This window comes from Mixophyes fleayi, chromosome 1 (genome assembly GCF_038048845.1).
Source record: "Mixophyes fleayi isolate aMixFle1 chromosome 1, aMixFle1.hap1, whole genome shotgun sequence".
In the NCBI taxonomy this organism is placed as follows: Eukaryota; Metazoa; Chordata; class Amphibia; order Anura; family Limnodynastidae; genus Mixophyes; species Mixophyes fleayi.
The window spans coordinates 204,150,945-204,176,391 of record NC_134402.1 but is presented as its reverse complement, the minus strand read 5'-3'; the positions used below and the strand labels follow the sequence as shown (position 1 = coordinate 204,176,391).

General features: G+C 43.6%; 1 protein-coding gene across 9 annotated transcripts in view; it reads right to left on the bottom strand.

Annotated features, from left to right (window-relative positions):
- The window catches only part of ADGRL3 (adhesion G protein-coupled receptor L3), a 958,921-nt gene that overhangs the window by 91,359 nt on the left and 842,115 nt on the right, over positions 1-25,447 (bottom strand). For 5 of the 9 annotated variants that reach the window (XM_075204791.1, XM_075204784.1, XM_075204783.1 and 2 more), the window contains one exon: positions 11,473-11,601. The exons of the other annotated variants lie outside the window; for them this stretch is intronic. In XM_075204791.1, coding sequence (XP_075060892.1) covers positions 11,473-11,601 — 129 coding nt within the window. The remainder of the gene's footprint in view (positions 1-11,472; positions 11,602-25,447) is intronic. 9 annotated transcript variants of the gene reach the window in all.

Below are 25,447 nucleotides of genomic sequence, written 5' to 3'. Positions count from 1 at the left end.
CTGTAATTTCCTGTGTCCTACAAATTAGACCCAAATCTAATCCGTTTCCGACTGTTCTGAGGTTTGGACCCAGCTTTCCGGTACCTCCGCTCTGCCCGCTACCCAGAAGCTCTGGCCAGTGTGATAGGCCAGGGGGGATACATCCACAGTGACCCTGATCCATAGGAAGAGGTCAGGAGTACCAGCCCAGGTGCACCAGCCAGGGGGTACACTAGCAGCAACAGTTACCCAGAAGGAACGCGGTTCTGGATGCCGTGAAGAGGAGTCCAGTGGTGGCAGCAGCTTAAGCCCCTCCTACTGCAGTTAGAGGGCGCATTTGGGATAAGGAAAGGGAACGGTGGCAAAGTAAGCTCAGCCAGTTCCCAGCAACAGCAGACAGTGTGGCATAGGCGGTCCATCCTGTCACAGAGAGATACTGGGTTATATTTTTAGAAAGATCAGAAAAAAATTCATGAAAGGACATGCATATGGAAACTGCCTTTTTCATTTTTAAACCTGGTAGTGAGTTAATTTATAATTAACCCTAGAGAAAAATAAGACCCTTTTCACTTGCTAAGATTTTACTGTAAATGTTTGACTTACTATTCTAGGTTCTCATGGTCTATCTTGCAGCCTATAAATATTGTAACAGGAAACTTGGCTCTTCTAACTCCCGCTTGTGATTTCCAGAGTCTGAAATGTTTTCTGCAGCAGAGAATGTGTTAGAACAATCAGGGCTGCCAAGAGGAATTCAGGGCCCCGGTACAACAAATTCATGGTGCCCCCCCTATAGTTGAGTAAGCAAAAAAAATTTGCGCCGCCGTTCATGTGTATGGTCGCACAATTGGGGGCGTGGCAATGCGCCGTTGGGGCGTGGCTAGCACTATAAAATCAAAAGGTCCTGAATTCCATGGAGCGTGACATTTGTCCAAGCATTCCTGACTTTCAGGACATCTAGCACCCTTGTGTAGTATAGGAAGAATGCAGTGTGCACACAAAGAGTTCAGTCTTGGGCTGCGCCCACTGGACGCACCAAACATTGACATTGTCCCTACTAGAATCACAACATTTCACACACTATGCTGCTCTGTCCTACCTGTTCTTCTCACTTTTACCACATGTGGCTGCAGATTTCTTTAGTTGCGGCTTGTCTGGATCATGGAATGTTGGAGGACCTATTTGGAAAAAAAATGGCTACATTTAGAAAATTACAGCCAGCCCCATCGTTAAATCAATAACATCCATTATTAATAATTAGGCCTTCCTCCAGCCCCAACATTAAAATAGTATTCCCATTACCCCGCAAACAAAATAGCAGCCATTAATTAGCCACCATCTACCTCACACACACTACATTGCCAAAAGCTCCGTGCCATCACACACACATTACTGTGCCCCGTTATCATCACCACGCTATACCCCCTTATGATCACACTGCACCCTCCATGCTGCCTTTGCCCCTTTCTTTAACCCCCTGTGCCATGCTGCTTGTCCTTTTCTTTAACCCATACTTGCCAACATTTGTATTTCTTTTTCCGGGAGATGCCGGCTGGGATGTGGGCGTGCAGGGGGCGGGGCGCCGAAATCGCGTAATTTTGGCCCCGCCCCGTGACGGAATTCCGGGTGAATTGCGGCATTTAAACCGAATTCTGCCCACTTCCTATCAGGGAGATTGCCACACTCGTCCGGGAGACTCTCGCAAAATGCGGGAGTCTCCCGGACATTACGAGAGAGTTGGCAAGTATGCTTTAACCCCCTGTGCCATGCTGCTTGTCCCTCTTTTCTTTAACCCCCTGTGCCATGCTGCTTTTGTCCCTCTTTTTTTTATCCCCTCTGTGTCATGCTGCTATTGTCCCTCCTTTCTTTAACCCCTTTGTGTCATGCTGCTATTGTCCCTCTTTTTTTAACCCCTCTGTGTCATGCTGCCCCCCCTTTTTTTAACCCCCCAGTTTTCCTCCCTTCACTTACCTTTACTTCTCTCTTCCTTCTTGTCTTCTCCGCTGCTCTGTGTTCCATTGCTCCAGACTGACTGAATGCTGGGCGTGACTTGATGATGTCACACTCTGCATTCAGTCAGCCTGGAGCAATAGAGCACAGAGCAGCATAGAGGAGGGACGCCGGCGCCGAAATCACGTGAGTATGGTTTTGGTTTTTATACTACCCTGCTCCCCCCACCAACGAACAACCCCCCCTCCCCCCCCGCCGAAAAAAAAAAAAAGAAATAAAAAAAAATCGGCGGCGCGAGGGCCCGGGTCCCCTGACATGCCCGGGCCCGGGTAATTAGTACCCGCTCCCCCCCCCCCTCTCGGCGGCCCTGAGAACAATACAGACCAGGATGAATTTTTCCAGAAGCTTCTTGACACTGTGAAAGAATAGCTACTCCAGTCACATCTACCTACTTAGGGTATAAGATGACAAGGACAGACGAGAATGTAGATGAAAGAATGCTTCTTTAGCCTACAGAATGTGATTCCATAGGATTGGCATTTTCAGAATGAGATTGAAAATATGTGCACTTATGGTTGAGTAATTTCATATAGTAATATATTTTGTGATAAAAATAGCACAGGAATTGTAGATGCCACGTAACAACATAAGGGGGAAAATGTATCAAGCTGAGAGTTTTCCGGCGGGTTTGAAAAGTGGAGATGTTGCCTATAGCAACCAATCGGATTCTAGCTATCATTTTGTAGAATGTACTAAATAAATGATAGCTAGAATCTGATTGGTTTTTCAAACCTGCCTGAAAACTCTCAGCTTGATACATTTACCCCAAGGTGTGTTTTTCCATTGCAGAATATCAACTGAAAGAAAGCCAATTCATTAGAGTATTATAAATGTGTGGCAGGTGAGGCAGGTGCAAAATAATGAGGTGAAGGGCTTGAAGTTAAATAAAAAGACACCCACTCTTGCTGTAGTTACCCTAACATGAGATTTAGCTCATATGTAACTGAGGTGACTGAACTGGGATTTGTTCTAACATTTTCAAGAAAAGAGGATAAAGGGGTCACAGAAAAGCCATTCTTTTTTGCAAATGATATATCCGTAAAGTTTCAAGTAGAAGGTCAGCAAAGTTTACCGATCTAATGCAAAGCACACCCAATATTAAAGTACTGCATTTGGACAAAGACAATCGAAAGAAGCAGAGTGTAATATAGACACAGATTTTAGATGGCCAATGACAGAAAATGGTTGCACCAGAAAGCAATATGACAATTGCTGACAGGATGTTTCTATAAATATCAAAAATAAAAGTTTGATTTACTGCCAGTTTATATTTCAGTTTCCTTTTCTGTCACATAATGGTGACTTCAAACATAATAGATGTATTTTTTCTGGCTACATTGGAGTTTCACCAGCGTACCAGAGTAGTGCTGTTATTGATCTTTGGATCCCAACTGTACCCCTGAGCAGTTAGTGACCTACATAAGATAACCTACATAAGTGTTGATAAACAGCATGACATCTTCCAGTTTGTTTCGGCCATATGATGATTACAGCATCTTTGTTTAGATTTTAAACAAAGAGTCAGGCAGGAAATTAGGTGCTCTGTTGTAAGGCTGATAAAGAACAGGTGTAAGGAGCTTAACTCCTTTTGTTTGTAAAACATCTCCTAGAATTAAAAATACATTTTCTGTAGGTATGGAATAGGATTTCCCTAGTACCTGCCCATTCTGGGCCTTTCCTATTGCAGCTGAAAGTGTTGGGTTACTTTTGGGGTGGAGCAGCTTCTAACTAAGATTCTGTAAAAGATATATGATCATATATACATTGTGTTTCAAATACATAGAGAAATAAAAAATATTGAATATATAAAATAAAAAAATTACTTTAATAAGACTATTTTATTGTTTAATGCCACTACTGCAACTGTGCTTCCTGAAAGTGTTCAACAGACAAATTCCAAGGGGCATTGAAACTTTTTAATACACAACCACACTTTAAGTATGACTACATGTTTATCATTGCCACACTTAGCTTGAAAAAGGAGTAATAAAATACATAAACACTAAGGGGTAAATGTATGAACATGCGGGTTCTTCAACACCCGCGTGTTCAGCGTGTTCGGCGATTAAATTTCAAGCGGCGCTGCATTGTAAAGGGAAGTTTCCCTTTCCAATGCAGCGCCGCTTGAAATTTAATCGCCGAACACGCTGAACACGCGGGTGTTGAAGAACCCGCATGTTCATACATTTACCCCTAAATGGGTACTCCATTAATGGTAACATTTGATGCCTATGATGCACTGAGAAACATAAAGGAAAAATAAATTCTGGTATTTAAAGTTAAGTTAGGAAATTATATCAACAAAGGGCTGCTGAAATATGGTATACTGGACAAAATGCAGTAAAACATGCTACTCCAGCAAGTTTACTAACTAAAACCGATAGGTTGTCATTTACAAAGTGCAAAATGCCCAAGTTGTGGAACAAAATCTTTGGTTGGAGTTACTTGCTGATGTGTCTGTATTTCCACCAATATGCACAAGTGTGATGAAAGGAGAGGTTGATTTCACCTTAAACAGCCTGCACCTCGTTTATAACAAATTGTGGACTGCAATAACGTACTTTTCTCGCCCTTTAATATTCCCCAGTTACTCAGTGTGCAAGAACAGTGACTTTACCCACGATTTATTATGTGTTTATTATGTGTTCCAATTAGAGATGAGCACACTCGGATTTCCTGAATCCGAGCCCACCCGAACGTTGCCGATCCGAGTCGGATCCGAGACAGATCCGGGTATTGGCGCCAAATGAAAACTTGAAACCGAGGCTCGGAGTCATAATCCCGCTGTCGGATCTCGCGATACTCGGAACCTATAAATTCCTCGCTAGTCGCCGCCATCTTCACTCGGGCATTGATCAGGGTAGAGGGAGGGTGTGTTAGGTGGTCCTCTGTCCTGGTAGATCTCGTGCTGTGCTGTTTAGTTCTGTGCTGTGCTGTTTAGTTCTGTGCTGTGCTGTGTTCTGCAGTATCAGTCTAGTGGTGCTGTGTGCTGTGCTCTGTCAATTTTGAGTTCAGTGGTGCAGCTGGGTCCTGTGCTGTGTCCTGTTCAGTCCAGTGGTCCTGTGTCCTGTGCTCTGTGCTTCTAAGGGCATAGTTCTTATTTCCCCAATATTCCCAAGTGTTTAAAAAATTTAAAAAAGTTATAAAAAAAAATACAAAAAACTAATTTAAAAAGTTTTTAAGTACAACAAAATTTGCAAAACCAATCCTGCAGTATAAGCCCATTGGTACTGCAATATTACCAAGTTCACACATTCAGCATTAAAAGTCGAGTGGTACTGCAATATTACAAAGTTCACACATTCAGCAGTATCAGTCCAGTGGTGTTGTGTGCTGTGCTCTGTCAATTTTGAGTTCAGTGGTGCTGCTGTGCTTCTAAGGGCATAGTTATTTCCCCATTATTCCCAAGTGTTTAAAAAGTTAAAAAAAAGTTATAAAAATTAAAAAAAATACAAAAAAATAATTTAAAAAAAAATTAATTACAACAAAATTTGCAAAACCAATCCTGCAGTATAAGCCCATTGGTACTGCAATATTACCAAGTTCACTGATTCAGCAGTATAAGTCCAGTGGTACTGCTATTACAAAGTTCACTGATTCAGCAGTATAAGTCCAGTGGTACTGATATATTACAAAGTTCACTGATTCAGCAGTATAAGTCCAGTGGTACTGCTATTACAAAGTTCACTGATTCAGCAGTATAAGTCCAGTGGTACTGCTATTACAAAGTTCACTGATTCAGCAGTGTATAAGTCCAGTGGTACTGCTATTACAAAGTTCACTTATTCAGCAGTATAAGTCCAGTGGTACTGCTATTACAAAGTTCACTGATTCAGCAGTATAAGTCCAGTGGTACTGCTATTACAAAGTTCACTGATTCAGCAGTATAAGTCCAGTGGTACTGCTATTACAAAGTTCACTGATTCAGCAGTGTATAAGTCCAGTGGTACTGCTATTACAAAGTTCACTGATTCAGCAGTATAAGTCCAGTGGTACTGCTATTACAAAGTTCACTGATTCAGCAGTATAAGTCCAGTGGTACTCTCATGTGCCGCATATAATTTTTAAAGGCTTTGCCAAGTGTGTGTGGCTTAGGGGTACGCTCTCTTGTGCTACATATAATGGAAAACCAAAATTTGGAGTATAAAGTAGGGAAAGATCAAGATCCACTTCCACCTAATGCTGAAGCTGCTGCCACTAGTCATGACATAGACGATAAAATGCCATCAACGTCGTCTGGCAAGCCCGATGCCCAATCTCCTAGTACAGGGCATGTAAAATCCAAAAAGCCCAAGTTCTCAAAAAGTAGCAAAAAGAGAAACTTAAAATCATCTGAGGAGAAACGTAAAGTTGGCAATATGCCATTTACGACACGTAGTGGCAAGGAACGGCTTAGGCCCTGGCCCGTGTTCATGACTAGTGGTCCAGCTTCACCCAAGGATCTAAGCCCTCCTCCTCCCCCCCCCTACAAAAAATTTAAGAGAGTTATACTGTCAGCAACAACAACAAAACAGCAAAGAACTCTGCCTTCTAAACAGATGACATCACAAATCCCCAAGGCGAGTCCAAGGGTGTTGTTGGTTGTGAACCCTGACCTTCCCATCACTGTACGGGAAGAGGTGACTCCATCCAGCATTTGCAGCATGCCCTCTGCATATGCTGGAAGGATCACCCACAGTCCAGTTACAGATTTGGCTAATGAAGGTGTGAATGTTGTACACCGGGAGGAGGATATTGATGTAGCTGGCGCTGAGGAGGATGTTGATGATTATGATGCAGACAGATATCAAATTGCCTTTCTTAATTTCTATTTATATTCTAGATTATATAACAGCTGAATAGTTTTCTATTTTACTCCTAGTGGAGAGGGGATCTGATGCAGACAGATACCAAACTGCCTTTGTCCATTTCTTTGTATATTTGAATATCTAATTCTACAGTCTATGCAGGCTGCTTTTTTTTATATTCAACTACACGTGTAGGGCGGGGGGGGGGGGGCATAGATAGCCACCAAAGTAACGTGGTCCATTTAATTTCACTTTCTAGCTCCACAGTCTGTGCAGCCTGCTTTTTTTTTATCTTCAAAGTGTTTACAAGCCTTGCAATCTAAATTAACTAGAGGTAGTGACGTGGTAGAACTCCAAAAGGCAGTTTGGAAGCCCCTGTACAAACTGGCTCTATTTTACCTGAGTTGTCCCCCCTCCAGTGTGTACTCGGAAAGAGTTTTTAGTGCAGCGGGGAACCTGGTCAGTGAGCGGTGAAGGAGGTTGCTTCCTCACAACGTTGAAAAAACGATGTTTATAAAAATGAATAATCAATTCCTCAATGAAGTACAGCACTGCCCTCCAGATAGTACAGAGGGACCTGTGGTTGTGGAGTCCAGCGGGGACGAATTGATAATGTGTGAGGAGGAAGAAGTACACACTGTAGGGGGAGAGGAATCAGTGGTTGAGGATGAGGACGACATCTTTCCTCAGTAGAGCCTGTTTAGTTTGTACAGGGAGAGATGAATTGTTATTTTGGTGTGGGGGCCCAAACAAACCAATCATTTCAGCCACAGTTGTTTGGTAGGCCCTGTCGCGGAAATGATTGGTTTGTTAAAGTGTGCATGTCCTATTTCAACAACATAAGGGTGGGTGGGAGGGCCCAAGGACAATTCCATCTTTCAACTCTTTTTTTGGCATTATGTGACCATTCAACAGTCGTTTGCCATGTTCAAAAAGTAAAAGAAAATGTCAACAAATTCAAAAAATTTAATCAAAAGTTAAATGCCCTGTCATTATTTAAAACAAGAGGGTTTGACCTGCTAGAATTAGTGTAGTGTTAATATGTTATAAACACTACACTTGGAACTTGGAGGAGGTATTGTGGCCCCGGTATCCAATTTAGTACGGGGCCACCCCACTACGCAGTCCAGATACTTGTTTGGTGGAATTCTGACCAGTTGAGGGTGTAACTGTTTATTATATTGTGGCCCCGGTATCAAATTTAGTACCGGTGCCACCCCACTACGCAGTCCAGATACTTGTTTGGTGGAATTCTGACCAGTTGAGGGTGTAACTATTTATTATATTGTGGCCCTGGTATCAAAGTTAGTACCGGGGCCACCCCACTACACAGTCCAGATACTTGTTCGGTGGAATTCTGACCAGTTGAGGGTGTAACTATTTATTATATTGTGGCCCCGGTATCAAATTTAGTACCGGGGCCACCCCATTACACAGTCCAGATTTTTTTTTGGGGAAATTCAGAGCCGTGGAGGGTTTTTTATTAATTATATTGTGGTGACCACTCCTCTACGCAGTCCAGATACATTTATTGGTGCGAATCATACAAGTTCAGGGTTTTTAAATTATATTGTGGTGACCACTCCTCTATGCAGTCCAGGTACATTATTCGGTGCGATTCATACCAGTTCATGGTTTTCTTATTATATATATTGTGGTGACCACTCCTCTACGCAGTCCAGATACATTTATTGGTGCGTGCGAATCATACAAGTTCAGGGTTTTTAATTTATATTGTGGTGACCACTCCTCTACGCAGTCCAGGTACATTATTCGGTGCGATTCATACCAGTTGATGGTTTTCTTATTATATTGTGGTGACCCACTCCTCTACGCAGTCCAGATACATTTATTGGTGCGAATCATACAAGTTCAGGGTTTTTAAATTATATTGTGGTGACCACTCCTCTACGCAGTCCAGGTACATTATTCGGTGCGATTCATACCAGTTGATGGTTTTCTTATTATATTGTGGTGACCACTCCTCTACGCAGTCCAGATACAATTATTGGTGCGATTCATACAAGTTCAGGGTTTTTAATTTATATTGTGGTGACCCACTCCTCTACGCAGTCCAGGTACATTTTTTGGTGCAATTCATACCAGTTGATGGTTTTCTTATTATATATATTGTGGTGACCACTCCTCTACGCAGTCCAGATACATTTATTGGTGCGTGCGAATCATACAAGTTCAGGGTTTTTAATTTATATTGTGGTGACCACTCCTCTACGCAGTCCAGGTACATTATTCGGTGAGATTCATACCAGTTGATGGTTTTCTTATTATATTGTGGTGACCACTCCTCTACGCAGTCCCGATACATTTATTGGTGCGAATCATACAAGTTCAGGGTTTTTAAATTATATTGTGGTGACCCACTCCTCTACGCAGTCCAGGTACATTTTTTGGTGCGATTAAGACCAGTTGATGGTTTTCTTATTATATTGTGGGGACCACTCCACTACGCAGTCCAGAAAGATACCTCGTTGCAACGTTTTGGACTAATAACTATATTGTGAGGTGTTCAGAATACACTGTAAATTAGTGGAAATGCTTGTTATTGAATGTTATTGAGGTTAATAATAGCGTAGGAGTGAAAATAAGCCCAAAAACTTGATTTTTGAACTTTTTATGCTTTTTTCAAAAAAAATCCGAATCCAAAACCTTAAATCCGAACCAAAACCTTTCGGCAGGTGTTTTGCGAAACAAATCCGAACCCAAAACATCGCGAAAATCTGAATACAAAACACGAGACACCAAAAGTCGCCGGTGCACATCCCTAGTTCCAATGCAACTGTGGTGTGCTCTGTAATTATGAATGGTAATGCCACAGCACTGCAAAAATGTTTAAATATATATATGTTTTCTTAAAGGTGGCCAGGTGGGTTATGGGTATGGCTCGGATGGGGCCCAGTTCAGGGATGCAGATGAGGGGGCTGTAGCTGCATTCCTTCCCCCCTCCAGCTGATCAGGAAGCTCTGATCAGCTGGAAGCTCATTCTTGCTGAAAAAAAGGGTTGTTAGGGGTTAATACTTTGTCCCTTGGAGTTAAACCAGCAGATGGTGAGGGGGATACGCAGGGGGTGTATGAGTATGAAAAGGTACAGCCCCTAATGACAGCTCCAGATGTTGCTGAGTTAGAGGGAATTCTTGGCTTTCACTGGACTAGTGCTCACACTCCCGCTTCCTCAGTGTATCACATCATGAGAATGATATTTTGGTGGGCCTGCTGGAGCAAGGAGACTTTTTCTCAGATTCCTAGCACACTGGTAGATGGGGAGAAAATTGGTCCAATTAGACAGAACTCAAGGAACCAGGAGAAAAGTTGACTGAAGTTCTCTAGGCTAGGGAGAGGTAAGGACAGGGTGTATGTTAAACCTGCCTGGCATTTTTTTAAAGTGCATTTTTATTCTTGTGTATCATGATCATGATAACTTATCATACAAAAGTACTTGATAACTGCTTTACCTGAGTGATTGTTGAGCTCTTAAAGGTACTGAGTATACTTCCCTGGTATAGTAAGGATCCTTAGGTGACCAGCCAGCGCAAAATGGGTACAGTTGGGCCAGATAAACCCAGTATCTTCGCAATGAGATGGCAGAGCCAGATGGTGGTATTTGTGGAGGAGCATACGTTGGGACCAACTGAGGAGAGGAGTTGTGGGGAACAAGGGCATATTTTTTCACTAAATAGAGGTACACCTCATTTTAATGTTTTGTGGAATGGTACTAACCACAGATTTAATTTTATGGTGCAAGATTATTAAAAAGCAATAAAGGGGAGGAACATTTTTAGGGGTTTTTCTTGCTTTGCAGTAGGATGTAGAACCATTTTCCCTATGCAAAAACACTTTATTATTTACAATGCAGTTCAGGTCTACTGCCTTTACTTATAGTTGAAAAAAACAGTACACCATCATGATTTCAGCAATTTTCTGTGTTTATTACAATTTGTTGGGGCACTCATTGTCCCTTTATCAAGATATAAATACAAAAATTGTGATAGTGTTCTTTTTTTATTCAACTACATTGTAGCAGCCACACTGGCCCTTAAACATATATAAACATAAACAGTACTTAAAGAGTATGGGCTGAATTATGCAATGCTTATACTTATAATGGGATGCACACTGAAACAACCTTTTGCACTTCTGCTGAGAGTGCATTTCTAGGTGCATATGAAGCAATGTAAAATAAAGCTTTGAACACACAAAAGTGCCACATGTAATACAGGCCTCTCACTCTCATAAATAGTTTAATCCATAAATGATGGCAAACCAAGCAGTGTTTTAGAAGGAAAATGAAAAACTGTTATTTATGGTCCTAAGGTGGTAGGAGGTTGGTGTTTGCACTTTTGCACAGTGAACCTCTTCAGATTTTTCTGTCTCCCCACCAACCTAGGTACACTTCTAGTTTATGGAGGTTTCTTCAAAAAGTAGAAGTATGTGTGTACTTTGAAGTCTTTTGGGAGGACCATATAGTTACACCGGTGCAAAACCGAAGAAATTGCAGTGTGCATGAATTGTGTGTCGTAAATGAGGTCCACAGTGTGTATTATGAATCATAATATATACCTTATGATAATGATTACTGCATTTTTGGAAACAAGACAGCTTGATTGAAACTGATATCTTTTGTATTTAAAAATGCAATACAGTGGGATTTTTATTGAAATATTTAAGATAAACTCAAGCACACCTTGTAATTTGAATATGCTTACAGAAGGGTTGTTATAGACAGCCAATTCCCCGAGCAATGTATTATAAGGATTGTTAGTGCCACGAGGACGAAGTAGAGCATTGGTAATAAGATGATTAGCCATGGCTCCTGGAATAGCCCAATAAAAAGACAAAAAAGTCAAGAACGGTCAATTAAGAATCTGTAGTTAAAAAATTCCAAAATATATCAACATCAGTGAATGATAACCATAACAATCAATGTAAAAGGGCAGTTATTTTTTTAAACAACAAACTACAAATAAATGAAAAATAACAATTAAAATATAAAACACATCAAACACACATTTTTTTGTAGAACATACACTGTATTTTGCCTTAAAGTATTTTATAAAAATGTTCTGATTAGTCATGCATTCAATATCTAGATGCATATGGTCTGTCAGTCCAAACTGTAAACTATATAAACAATGCATTCTAAAACAGTGGAGAAAATGAATGAAATAGATACATAAAATAATACAAAATTATTAAAAAATCTCAGAGGGCAACCTCTGATATATGTGTAGTTTTAAAATGGAAAGAACCCCCCCTCCCCACAGAACACAAAATGATGTCCATAAATTGAAAGTCTAACTTCATGTTGCTACCATATATATAGAAACAGGATTGATTTGTCTTGTAGTCTGAGGTGACAGAAAAGAGAGAGTATGCAAGCACAGTACCCTAGTAAAATTACCAAAAGATGAAGGTATAATGATTGCCTATAGGGAGTACAAGAGGTCTTTTGTTAGTATTCACTAATTTGTTTTTACACTAATGAAGGCAGCCATTGGTAATCATGCTAGAATATTGTGCTGTGTACAACATCCATTGTAAGACACCATCATTTGTCAAACAACAGAATCAGTTTGGGCATCATCATAATCATACTCTTAAGAGGAACACAAGAGTAATATGTGTGAATAGTAAGTATAAGAAGTATTGAGTGATAAATGAGTGTGAAGATGTGTAATCTGGCTTCTGCATAGGCTCACAAGGGTGATAGATACCCATGAACTTGTCAATGCAATAAATCATTCGAGAACATACTTATGTGGGCATACATGTAAATGTTCAGGTGCATTTCCACTATAAAAGACTGGGCATGACATTCAAACATTGACTGATAAATTCATATTACTGATACAACTGTTTAATTTTCATTCTCGAGAAAGAAACTTGCTTGTTATCTGTGCTTGTTTGCTGCCTGCCCTGACCTTTCACAGTTAACTTTGACAGCTTTTCTGATTACCTATCCAATTCTCTGTGGCTAGATTGTTTTCAACAAAGCCAAATCCATTATGACTTAGCAACCTGTTTGTCTGATTCATATCTATCGTACTAGTGAATGCTTGCACAGAAGCTCTAGGTTTATCTGAGTAAGCATATTGAGCCGTAAGGGAGAGGGGAATTGAAAACCATGTTACATTTGCCCTAAGGGCTAGATTTACTAAGCTGCGGGATTGAAAAAGTGGGGATGTTGCCTATAGCAACCAATCAGATTCTAGCTATCATTTTGCAGAAGGTACTAAATAAATGAAAGCTAGAATCTGATTGTTTGCTATAGGCAACATCCCCACTTTTTCAAACCTGCAGCTTAGTAAATCTAGCCCTAAGTGTTCAGGAACGGATTGTGGGTTGAGACACATCATTATTGTGAGTCATCTACAACAGTCACACCTGCATATAACCATCTATTCCATCTTCCATGCTTATGTAGATATGTGCAAGGGACATGTACTACTCAATGTAAAAATGCATCCATCCGTACTAGGATATACTTACACTGGCAAGGGGATTTACACAATTTACTACTTCCAGGAGCTAAAATACCTTTAAAAGACCAGGCATGATGTCCTATAACTGCCTTGATAGGTTAATTTCCCTAATGCATGGATGTAACTCTGTTATTAATGTTTAATGTTTTGATCCTTCTACTTAATTACTGTCTGCCTTGACTTTTTCATGGACTTTAGAGTCTCATTTTGTACCTTATTGATGGACTGTTGCTGTCCTAAACTTTGGACCTGACTAGATTGTGATTCTCTACTTTATTGACTATATACTACTGACCTTGGCCAGTTTGCATCTAAATCTATGTCTATATTCTAACCTCATCTGCCCTAATTGTGAAGACCAAGGGCTAGATTTACTAAACTGCAGGTTTGGAAAAGTGGAGATGTTGCCTATAGCAACCAATTAGATCCTAGCTTTCATTTATTTAGTGCATTCTTGTCAGGATTTCCCAGGTATGACCACGGAGAGAGCGTAAGTGGTTAAAGTGGCTATAATAAAAACACAAATAACAATCCACCACGGATTGTGGCACAGATATACCGAAATGGAAAGACAGAGCAACAGTTCAATGGGATCAACAATATAGAAGACTTAACAGAACTTGGTAATGCAGACTGGAGATGACAACTTGGTATAATGCAGACTGGAGATGACAACTTGGTATAATGCAGACTGGAGATGACAACTTGGTAATGCAGACTGAAGCTGGCAACTTGGTAATGCAGACTGGAACTGGCATTTTGGTAATGCAGACTGAAGCTGGCAACTTGGTAATGCAGACTGGAGTTGACAACTTGGTAATGCAGACTGGAACTGACAACTTGGTAATGCAGACTGGAACTGACAACTTGGTAATGCAGACTGGAACTGACAACTTGGTAATGCAGACTGGAACTGACAACTTGGTAATGCAGACTGGAACAGACAACTTGGTAATGCAGACTGGAACAAACAACTTGGTAATGCAGACTGGAACAAAGCACATGGAAATGCTCACAGGAGTGACCTGATGATCTGGCCCAGACTCTTTGTAGCAGGCAGGTTTATATAGGCCTCATGCAGGTGATACAACTCCCAGTGATCAAGGAAAATAACCAAAGTAGCACAGTGGCCCCTTTGGTGGGCAGTGGTACTACAAGTAGAATGCATAACAAATCCAATAGAGTCACTGCAGACAGCAGCTGCAGAATGCAAATCGTGACAATTCTACAAAATGACAGCTATAATCTGATTGGTTGCTATAGGCAACATCTCCACTTTTTCAAACCCGCAGTTTAGTAAATATACCCCCTAGTCTTGATGTAAGTTGAGTATGCAAATTAAACTTCAAAGGAATTTGGGCTGCTTTATGTAAAGGCAAACCTAGCATAATCTCAGATGATCACAAGTGGACATTATGAGAAGAAACATAGACGTCAGCTCAAGATCTTGCTGATTAGCTTACAATACTCACATAGATAGTCCATTGACTTTCTACCAGTGTGGCAACTAAAGAGGAGAGAACCCACCAGTACTGTACTATTGCCGCTGTTGCATGTCTGAGCCCAGTGTAAACATCGCTGGTGCTTCTCTGGAGATAGTAGGGCTTTAATATATTTTATGTTAAACTTTAAACTATATTCTAAAGTGATACTATGACCCGCTGGTTTTGAAAAACAAAAATATCCCATTATTAAAGCACTGCATATTAAAGCAAATGTTCCACTTTGATTGTACATGCCACAAATAGCTGCAGCACTGAGGTGAGCTTGAAGCACATAGGCAACCAGGCACCTACTACTCTAGTTGTTAAACAAAGGGTGACAATTTCTGTATGTTTAGGATAAAAATGTAATTCATCGTCTCCATCTGTATTCATTGATTTTGGAGCTGCTATTGATTCCTTAGATCTATAGTCCAGGATTTAGGAAATCCTACCTTACACGTATCTACTGTTTTAAGAATCATGGCTGCCAATGGGCAGCCTGTGTCTATAGGGCCCAAAATCTCTTTAACAGATCATTATCTCCTTTCTGAGAATGGTCATTTCACCTTTATCTCATCTATATGGTGTAAAAATGTTACAACTTTCCCAGATGGAGATGTGTTCTTTTTTGTTGGTAACAAAACAGAAGGTGCATTGGTTACCGGACAGGTGTTTTCCACCACAACCTGGTAACAAACACCACCAAACAGGGCTATAAATAAAGTCACAGTAAAAAAACAAGTACCCCTTAATTGCTGACCTTTTTAACAAGATCAAGTGTGCCAGTAACTTCTGTAAGGAGGAGATACAGTGGGGAAATACTTTGATATAATTAGAGAGAGAAAGTCTGTAATGCCCCAGCCAGCTTCAAAGATATCTAAAATGACATAATTGAACATTATTTAAGGAACTTTATGATCGTACACCTCAATAATATTTTATATTTCTCCTGTCCATTGTCTGAACATAAGGAACATGCTTGTCTTGTTCTAATGTATTTGCTAATCTTGAGAAATGTCATTTGAGGTAAATGACATAATATTTCTTGGGTATGCTATTTCCGAAGAGGCAGGCCGTTATCTAAAATGTTTTCTACAATAGTAGCTCTTACAATCTATATCATTAATTAGCAGCTACAAATATAGCAAACTCCAGTGCTTATTTCTAAGAAAAATCTCGCTAACAGAGGAGAATTTTGACTGTGACACTAAGGAGCTCTCAGCAGTGAAGAGAAGTGGAGACACTGTTTGAAGAGGGCTAATAATTTCGAAAACAGTTTTCACTGATCATAATAATTTCTAACATATAGAAAAAGCAAATACTTAATCCTCATTAAAGCAGGTGGGTTCTTGTTATAACATGGTTTAATTTTACCAGAATCTACCAACAAGGTAGGTTCTGGTAAAATTAAAACACACACACTTAAGGCGATGCACTTTTCCATAAATTTTGTCCTAGAATAGCTCAGTACTGGTGAAACGCAGCCCATAATCCAAACATCGCAGTCCAGATATATATTATAATATCAAAAACAGCCAGGATAACCATCTGATAGTCACATTCATGTTTTGTCTATTCTTTTTAATCCTAGGCAGGCAGGGCCATCTTAACAACATTATGGGCCCCCGGGCAAAGCAGTGCACCGGGGCCCCTAGATATAGATATAGATATTTAGATGTATACAGATACAGATATAGATATACATATATAGAGATAGAGATAGATAGATGTACTTGCTCAGTGACCCTTATAGTTTTTTTTTTGCAGGCTTTTTTCTTTTGCAGGATTATTTATTCTCATTAAGAGCTGTGCCTATGGGGCCCCCTTGCCCATGGGGCCCCCAGGCAGCTGCCCATCGTGCCGAATGGAAAAGATGGCCCTGTAGGCAGGTAGTTATAACCAAAGTTTAACTTTTCAAAATTGCAGGGCATACTGATGTTAGAAAAAACATTCCACTATCTGTGATAGCTTCATTCTCCTGATACCTGTGCTTGACTCTCATTTATTAAATTTCCATGTAGTGACCCTGTGTGTGTCCTGTTTCTGCTTGATTGCTTCCTAACCTGACCACTGACTTTAAATTTAACTTCCATGTTGGATTAGATTTTCACCTCACTGCATGATTGTTGCTAACTCTAACTTGCTATTCTTTTGTATTGGAATGTAACCCCTTTAGTGATAAGGGGTGGGTCTTGTCCTCAGCATATACATATCTCAAAAGTGTTAAGGATGAGTCTAACTCATCCTTAGCATGCAGGAGTTTAAATAATGTAAAAACTTACCTAAAAGTACTTAGAATGCAGTAAATGCAGGATGGGGCCAGTAGAGGAGGTGAGGCTTGATGACATCATCATGCAGGTGCAATGGCATCATCAAGCCTTGTCCTCTCCTATCCATTGAACTACAGAAAATTCTGAAGAGTCAGGGGATGGGGAGAAGGGCACTAAAAATGCATATCTCTCCCATCTTGGCACTCAGAGGCTCACGGGTACATTCATTTGAAAAAAAGAGTGGTCCCCTCTTTCAAACTACGTGGCCCCTGAGAAGTTATTCTCTTTTGATCATGTGTGATTTGGTAGTTTTGTAACCCCCATACTGACTCCATGAAACTAAGGGGCCCCTCATTTGGGAGATGATTGTCCACTTTTTCAAATGATGTGCAACCTTAGTAATTATTGTCTAATGATCACTAGACAATAACATCATAAAATATAGTAAACGTTATGAAGTCCAGAGATGGGGGGGTTATCATTTTTGTAGCTATTGTGACAACAATTAATTAATTTGACCCACTAGGTTTTCTAACTCATTAGGCTACCATATTATTCCTACACTTTTTATGTGTTTCATTAAAGACAGTGCAAACTAGAAAAAAATGCATTATCATTTTCATGTTCAGATTTTATTATGAAACCCTATGAAACCCTAACTGTAGAATCCTGCTTTTTGCTGTTTTGGAAAGGTGGATTGGTTCCAAAGCAAGAACCACAAAGTATCTCTTTTGGTCATTTGGGGTAGATTGTCTTTGGGAAGGTATAAGTAAATTAATGATATTTTCTGAAAATTCTTCAGCACTAATTATCTGTCAGTTGTATTTACCCTAACCCAGAATAAAGAGTTCTAGGTCTACCTGTATTGGAATCATTGACATGTTTTGAGAAGACAAACAGTGTGATTGTATTTGCAGGAATCCGTGCTCTCTCTCCTCAATGCCACGGCTTTTCCTACAGATACTGGACAAAAGTTTTCTTGAACTTCTCCCATTTGAGTCAAGTAAGAAACAATAATATTTGCTTCTGGTACATCTGAAATTGGAGATGCAAATAAAATTGAGATTGGGTGTCTACCAAAGACACAGAAATATGTTGAAGAGTGAGGAGTAAAAAGATTCTTTGCGAAAACAAAGATGGCAAGTAGCAGCAGGTCATGTAAGTTAGGGGAACAAAGATGGGCAATGCAGAAAAACAGACCATGTGCACTGAAGTAAACTTTTGGAGTGATGCCATTTTAATATCTCTAATTTCACTTTTCTTCATCATCCAATCAATTATTAATTATCTGGTTATCCTATCTTAATTAGCAGCCTGTAAATGCATAGGCACAACTTTCAGAAGGTCTCATACTTTCAAATGAGATGCAAATGGAGTAGTTAGCTGTTCTTTGATGGCTGACTGGAAGGGATATACAGCTTACACTGTGAAAATATCAGCAGTGAGATGCTTCTTCTTGTAGCCTTTGTGTGCTCATTTAAAAATCTAGTGAGCAAAATGTTACTAATTATTTCTCCTATCCACTCATCACTCTTCCTTATGCACTCACCATAGATCGATCATGAGAAGTAACTCACTGCTTCTCCAGCATCACTTGTCACAAATCATCACTCAAATATTACTCATTCATCACAAATCAGTTATTACTTCTCAAAGTAATTCATCACTCATTACTTCTCATAAGAGAAGTGTGTCCCTTAGACTAAACGCAGTTAAAATCATGCGGGTGAGTGACTTGCCAAAGAACCTATTATCTGTGGATTCCTGGAATTTCAGCCAATGGGAGCAGGAAGGGGTGGGACTTATACACAGTTATAAGTCAGTGCTCAGAGGTTACAGTCCTTCCTGCTTCCGGATTTCGAGCTGTGGTGTCAGGCTGAGTATAGCTAGTGCCTTTTGGTATTTGGTTGATCTGATTTTTCTGTATTTGTTCTTTCTTATCATTTTCTGTGTCTTTCCCCCTCTTATCTGTGCCTGTTTCTCTGTTTTTCCTTTGTTTCCCCTGCATCTTTTGTTTCTCTCCCTCTCCCTTCCTTTCATCTCCGCTGCCTCTTCTCCCCCCCCATCCCTCCTTCCCTCCCTCCGCTGTCTCCCTCCGTTCACCTGCATTCTTCTGTGCTGCGGGGCTCCGTAGCTTTGATCCAGTGTATTACCTCATCAGCAGTCATGCCCAGACCTAGCCGGGTGCGCAGCGCGCCTGCTAGGTGTCGGGAGGCGGGGCACAGCGCCATGTCTCTTCCTTCCTCTCCTCTGCATCGTGCAGCGGGGGAGTGGGTTCCCTGTCCCAGCGGTGTGCCCGCTAGGGGAATCCGCAGTGTATCTCCCCCTTCAGTTTCCCGGGTCAAGGGGGCAGTGAAAGGTCGGCGGTCGCGGGAGGCGGCGGCGGTGGCCATCTTGTCTTCTACCACTATGGCGGTGAGTGTCTCTGCCGGGGATAATCAGGCAGCCATTATTGAGAGCCCGAAGGGGGGACAAGGGGTTCCTCCATCGCTTCCCCTGCATGTTTCCCAGCCTCCTATCCCTCTCCCAGCGGGTGGCAGTATTTTCAGGGGGTGGGAGTCAGCCCGGTCCCACCCTTCTTGGTTCTCTCCTTCTGGGAATATGGGTCAGGGTGCTCCTGCTCCTTATAGGGGGCTAGGCCCCGTTATTTGGGATTCCCCTTTTCCCGGTTTCCCCCCATTGCAGGGTTTAGGTAGGGGTCCTATGGGGGGGGGGCTGTTTTGGGGGCTGTGGAACCCGGGGTTCCTCCTCCTCCTTCAGACTTCTTGGGTCCGGATAGCAGGGTCTCGGGCTCCGTTTTGCCCGGGGTCTCCCCTAGACCGGATGCTTCATCTGGGTTTCCCTTCCTTCCGTGGGACTTACCTTACCCCCCCGTGGGCGGGGTTGGGTTTGGGTCCGCGGCTGTGGGCGTTCCCCCCCCTTACCCTACTCCTACCGGCAGCTACACACACTATTACCAGGTTCCAATGGGGCAACACGGCGGTAATGGGAGGCTTCCCCTAGTTAATCATGGCTCATCTGAATACAGGCCTCCTCCTCCAGGTTTTTCGGGAACTAGTCTGGGGCATTCAGGTAACAAAGCATATGGGGCGTTGGTAGATTCTCAGGCAGGGATTCAACAAACTTTGCCGGTTTTTCATGTACCTCTTGTTTCAGAGTCGCAAGTGTTGGTTGGAGGCGTGCCGGTGCAGCCAGGACAAGTAGGCAGTGTCAGGCCGAGCTCTGAGGAAGTAACGGGTGTCGCGATGGAGAGTTGGAGGTTATCGGCAGCGGGGGCGGCGGGATTTTTGACGGGACCTGAGGCACAGCAGTTAGGCGCGATGGATGTGTCATCGGTACCAGGACCTTTCGGGGCGGCAGGAGTCGGTCAGCCAGCCGTGACGGGCGCAGGCGGTGAGTTGGCAGCTTTTGATTTGGCACACAAAATTACACATAGCCCTCCTATGTCTTCCACTGACGAGGACTCCCCCTCTTCATCGGGGGAGAGTCCTCGGAAGTTGATTAAGATTCTTAACACTCATTTTGGTAGATCTAGATCAAAAGGGGATAGACGAGGAGCAGCAGTCAAACAGTCAGGAGTTAGAGCCCCTATGGTACAATGTGAGAACACCGCCCTATTAGCGGGCATACGCCCTTGCATTAGAGACAGGATAAGGAAAGGCTGGTTCGTAGACATGTTTCAGATCACAAAAGCGAGTAAGAAGGAGTTAGAAGCGGCCTGCGGAAGAGGGGGTTTAGGGGAAGAAGCCTATAAAACCTTCCCTAACTGGCTGTCGGGTTATTGTTCCTTCGCGGCATGCTACATTGAGACGAGACCGCAGGCCACCGAAGAGGTCTGGAAATACTTACATATGATAAATGAGATGTTTATTAACGATCGTCCGGGAACGTGGCGCAAATACGACGAATTGTTTCGGGAGAGAGTAGACGGGCGAGTGGACATGCCTTTAGGTGTTAAAGATGTTGAGATCTGGATGCAACTGAACCGGGCTAGCTTAGCCTTCGGTTCGGGGGCACAGTGGAATCGCTTTCCGCAAGGGGGGGGACGTGGAGCTCCCCAGTTTGCAAAAAACAGGTGTTTCGCTTTCAACAATGGGGTGTGCGGTAGAGGAGAGTCTTGCAGATACAAACATATCTGGTCTTACTGCCGCGGCACACATTCAGCCAGAGAGTGTCCGAGGAGTGCCCCCGGCCTCTCCAGAAACCGCGGCAACGATAGCAGCGCTCCTTAAAGCCCAGTCCCCCATATGTAATGATGTACTGGAAAGATGGCTTAGACTGTATCCAAATGAGGACCAGGCTTCCTTTCTAAGCGAAGGTTTTCGTCACGGGTTTAGGCTGCCTATTAGCGCATCGGTTAGCGCCAGGGCCTCTAGGAACTTAAAATCAGAATACATATTCCCCGATATCCTTGACGAGAAAATTCGTGGTGAGATAAGCCTGGGACGCATGATTGGCCCGTTTGATCCCCCCCCTGTCAGATTTAGTCATATCCCCGGTAGGTATAGTCCCTAAAAAAGTGCCAAGTAAATTTAGACTAATTCAACACATGTCACATCCCGCAGGCAATTCCGTCAATGATGCCATAGACCAGAACATAAGTTCTGTTGTATACCAGTCATTCGAAGAAGCTTTGATGCTCATTCGGATGTTTGGGCCAGGAGCACTTATGGCCAAGTTAGATATTGAGTCAGCTTTCAGGTTGCTTCCCCTTCACCCAGAGTCATTTTGATACATGGGATTTAAGATCAAAGGGAAGTATTACATTGATAGATGCCTTCCCATGGGGTGTTCCCTATCATGTGCCTACTTTGAATCCTTTAGTTCCTTTCTCCATTGGGCAATTCAAGCCGGGACAAGCCACAAGGGCATCGCTCATTATCTAGATGATTTTCTATTTGTAGGTCGGGCTAGCTCCTCAGTGTGTGCAGATACGCTGTTTTCAGCTCAGGCCCTTTTCTTGGTTATGGGAGTACCGGTAGCCAAAGATAAGATAGAGGGCCCAACATCTTGCTTGTCATTCCTAGGGATAGAAATAGACTCGGTTGCAGGCTGTTGTCGTTTGCCAGTGAAGAAAATAGCGAAATTGGAGAGTTTGATATCCAGCACTCTGGCCTCCCCTTCTCGGTCACTTAGGAAGGTTCAAGCTTTACTAGGCGCCTTTAATTTTGCATGTAGAGTCATACCCATGGGCAGGATCTTCTGCAGAAAATTACAGTTGGCCACAGTGGGGAGGAACAGACCCCACGCATTGATTAAGCTGAGTGATGAGATAAGGGAAGATTTAGCCATATGGGTAACATTCCTTCAGAAATTTAACGGTTCCAGGATCTGGCCTTCACCTCCCATGTCCACGTTAGAGTTAGATCTATTCACCAATGCCGCAGGCGCTAAAGGATTCGGCGCTTTCTTCCAAGGTCAGTGGTGCGCTGTATCATGGCCGCAATCGTGGATAGACGGTGGGCTTACAAAGAATTTATTGCTACTGGAGCTGTTCCCCATAATTGTAGCGCTGGAGTTATGGGCCCCTCAGCTGGCAGGGCGTAATGTTTCCTTTTGGTGTGACAATTTGGGCGTGGTACAGGCAATTAACCGTCAGCACGCTTCCTCTAAGCCGGCAGTAAATTTGCTACGCATTCTGGTGCTTTGTTGCTTGGACTTCAACATAAATTTTCGCGCCAAACATGTTCCTGGTATAGACAACTGTATTGCTGACTCCCTGTCCCGTTTTGAATGGGAGCGCTTTAGATCCTTGGCCCCCCATGCTGACCCCGTGGGTACATCTTGTCCATCTTATGTTTGGCAGATGGTCGGTCCGGTTTAAGATTCTTGGCAGAGGCCTCTCTAGCACCATCTACGTGGAAGGCTTATCGGGCAGCCTGGAAACGATGGGAGAGCTTTCTGTCATCCAGTCCCTATCGTGCCCCGGGGGATCCTAACGGTATGGTAGACTTCATGTAGGGGTGTGTCACGATCTGCCCTCAGCTTATGCGCTACATGCTGCTTTGCATGGCAGCTCCTGCATTTTTGTCCTATTATTGTTTTGTATTGGCAGTACCTCCACTCACCAGAGGTGCTGCTATTGTGTGCATTAGGGGTTAACCCTCCTGTTCACCAATCATTCTATGCACCTGGGTGTGGTCCATTTAAACCTGTTTCCCCCAGCTCACATTGCTGGTTATTGTTGTCCCATCCTGTGATGTCCTTTCCTGTTGTCCAATCCTGATGTAATTTCCTGTTGTCCTTACCTGATTGTTTCTGGACATTCATGCTACTTTCTGCATCAGCTGGAACCTGGTATTTATCACTGCTCCTTATTACCTGTTGTTAATACCTCTCTGCAAATAAACACAGAGTGTTTTCACCAAATTCGTGACTCCTAGCTGTACTTCTGTTTGAGATCCGTGACAGTATAACCAGCCCAAAAAACAGCTTTGGAGTCAGGTGAAAGTTTTGTTTTATTCTGGGACTTTTTTTTGCTGCAATCAAGTTTTCATTTGTCTTTTGCAACATGTCTGTTTCATGGAATTACCACTGCTACAAACCTTACAAATGGACATTATATTGTTACGCTCCCAGCTGGCCAAATTTTCCACTTTGCTTTTGGACCCACTCAGGAGACTATCAGAGACTGTTTCACTGAAATCTAATACTGTTGATTTGACCCAGCCCACTCTGTCTGCTTCTGAATCCGTGCCGCCAACACCTTGCAATAATACCATGTCAAATTTGCATTTAACTAATGCCCGGTTCACAAGTGGGCCACGCCCCCATCTGACCGAAGTGGAGCGACAGCGCAGAGTAACCAACAAACTGTGTCTCTACTGTGCCAGCAATGTACATTTCTTGCAGGACTGTCCTGTCCGTAGACCACGTCAGCTTACTGAACCATCTCCTGTTGTTTCCTCTCGGCACTCCAAATCTGTTTATGCTCCAGCATTCCTGTTCTCTGCGAAGAGACCCAATCTGCCAGCTCCAGCCGCCTGTCCTAAGGCACCCATTCCCTCTGTCTCCTGTGCCGAGGTGCCAGCCTCTGTCTCCTGTGCCGAGGTGCCAGACTCTGTCTCCTGTGCCGAGGTGCCAGCCTCTGTCTCCTGTGCCGAGGTGCCAGCATCTGCCTCCAGCTCTGAGGTCACATCATCTGCCTCCAGCTCTGAGGTCACATCATCTGCCTCCAGCTCTGAGGTCACATCATCTGCCTCCAGCTCTGAGGTCACATCATCTGCCTCCAGCTCTGAGGTCACATCATCTGCCTCCGGCTCTGAGGTCACATCATCTGCCTCCAGCTCTGAGGTCACATCATCTGCCTCCAGCTCTGAGGTCACATCATCTGCCTCCAGCTCTGAGGTCACATCATCTGCCTCCAGCTCTGAGGTCACATCATCTGCCTCCGGCTCTGAGGTCACATCATCTGCCTCCGGCTCTGAGGTCACATCATCTGCCTCCAGCTCTGAGGTCACATCATCTGCCTCCAGCTCTGAGGTCACATCATCTGCCTCCAGCTCTGAGGTCACATCATCTCCCTCCAGCTTGGAGCCTGCTGCCACTGTGTCCGGTTCCGAGTCTCCTGCCACTGTGTCCAGTTCCGAGTCTCCTGCCACTGTGTCCAGTAACGAGTCTCCTGCCACTGTGTCCAGTTCCGAGTCTCCTGCCACTGTGTCCAGTTCCGAGTCTCCTGCCACTGTGTCCAGTTCCGAGTCTCCTGCCACTGTGTCCAGTTCCGAGTCTCCTGCCACTGTGTCCAGTTCCGAGTCTCCTGCCACTGTGTCCAGTTCCGAGTCTCCTGCCACTGTGTCCAGTTCCGAGTCTCCTGCCACTGTGTCCAGTTCCGAGTCTCCTGCCACTGTCTCCAGTTCAGAGTCTTCAGCCGCTGTCTCTGTTCCTGAGCTCCAGTCTGCTCCAGAGGGGGCGCTGCCCTTCCAGTCTGCTCCAGAGGGGGCGCTGCCCTTCCAGTCTGCTCCAGAGGGGGCGCTGCCCTTCCAGTCTGCTCCAGAGGGGGCGCTGCCCTTCCAGTCTGCTCCAGAGGGGGCGCTGCCCTTCCAGTCTGCTCCAGAGGGGGCGCTGCCCTTCCAGTCTGCTCCAGAGGGGGCGCTGCCCATCCAGTCGGCTCCAGAGGGGGCGCTGCCCTTCCAGTCGGCTCCAGAGGGGGCGCTGCCCTTCCAGTCGGCTCCAGAGGGGGCGCTGCCCTTCCAGTCGGCTACAGAGGGGGCGCTGCCCTTACAGTCGGCTCCAGAGGGGGTGCTGCCCTTACCGTCTGCTCCAGAGGGGGCGCTGCCCTTAAAGACTTCTCCAGAGGGGGTCCTGTCCCTCCAGTCTGCTCCAGAAGAGTTGCCAGTCCATGCGGTCCAGCCCGAGTTGCCAGTCCATGCGGTCCAGCCCGAGTTGCCAGTCCATGCGGTCCAGCCCGAGTTGCCAGTCCATGC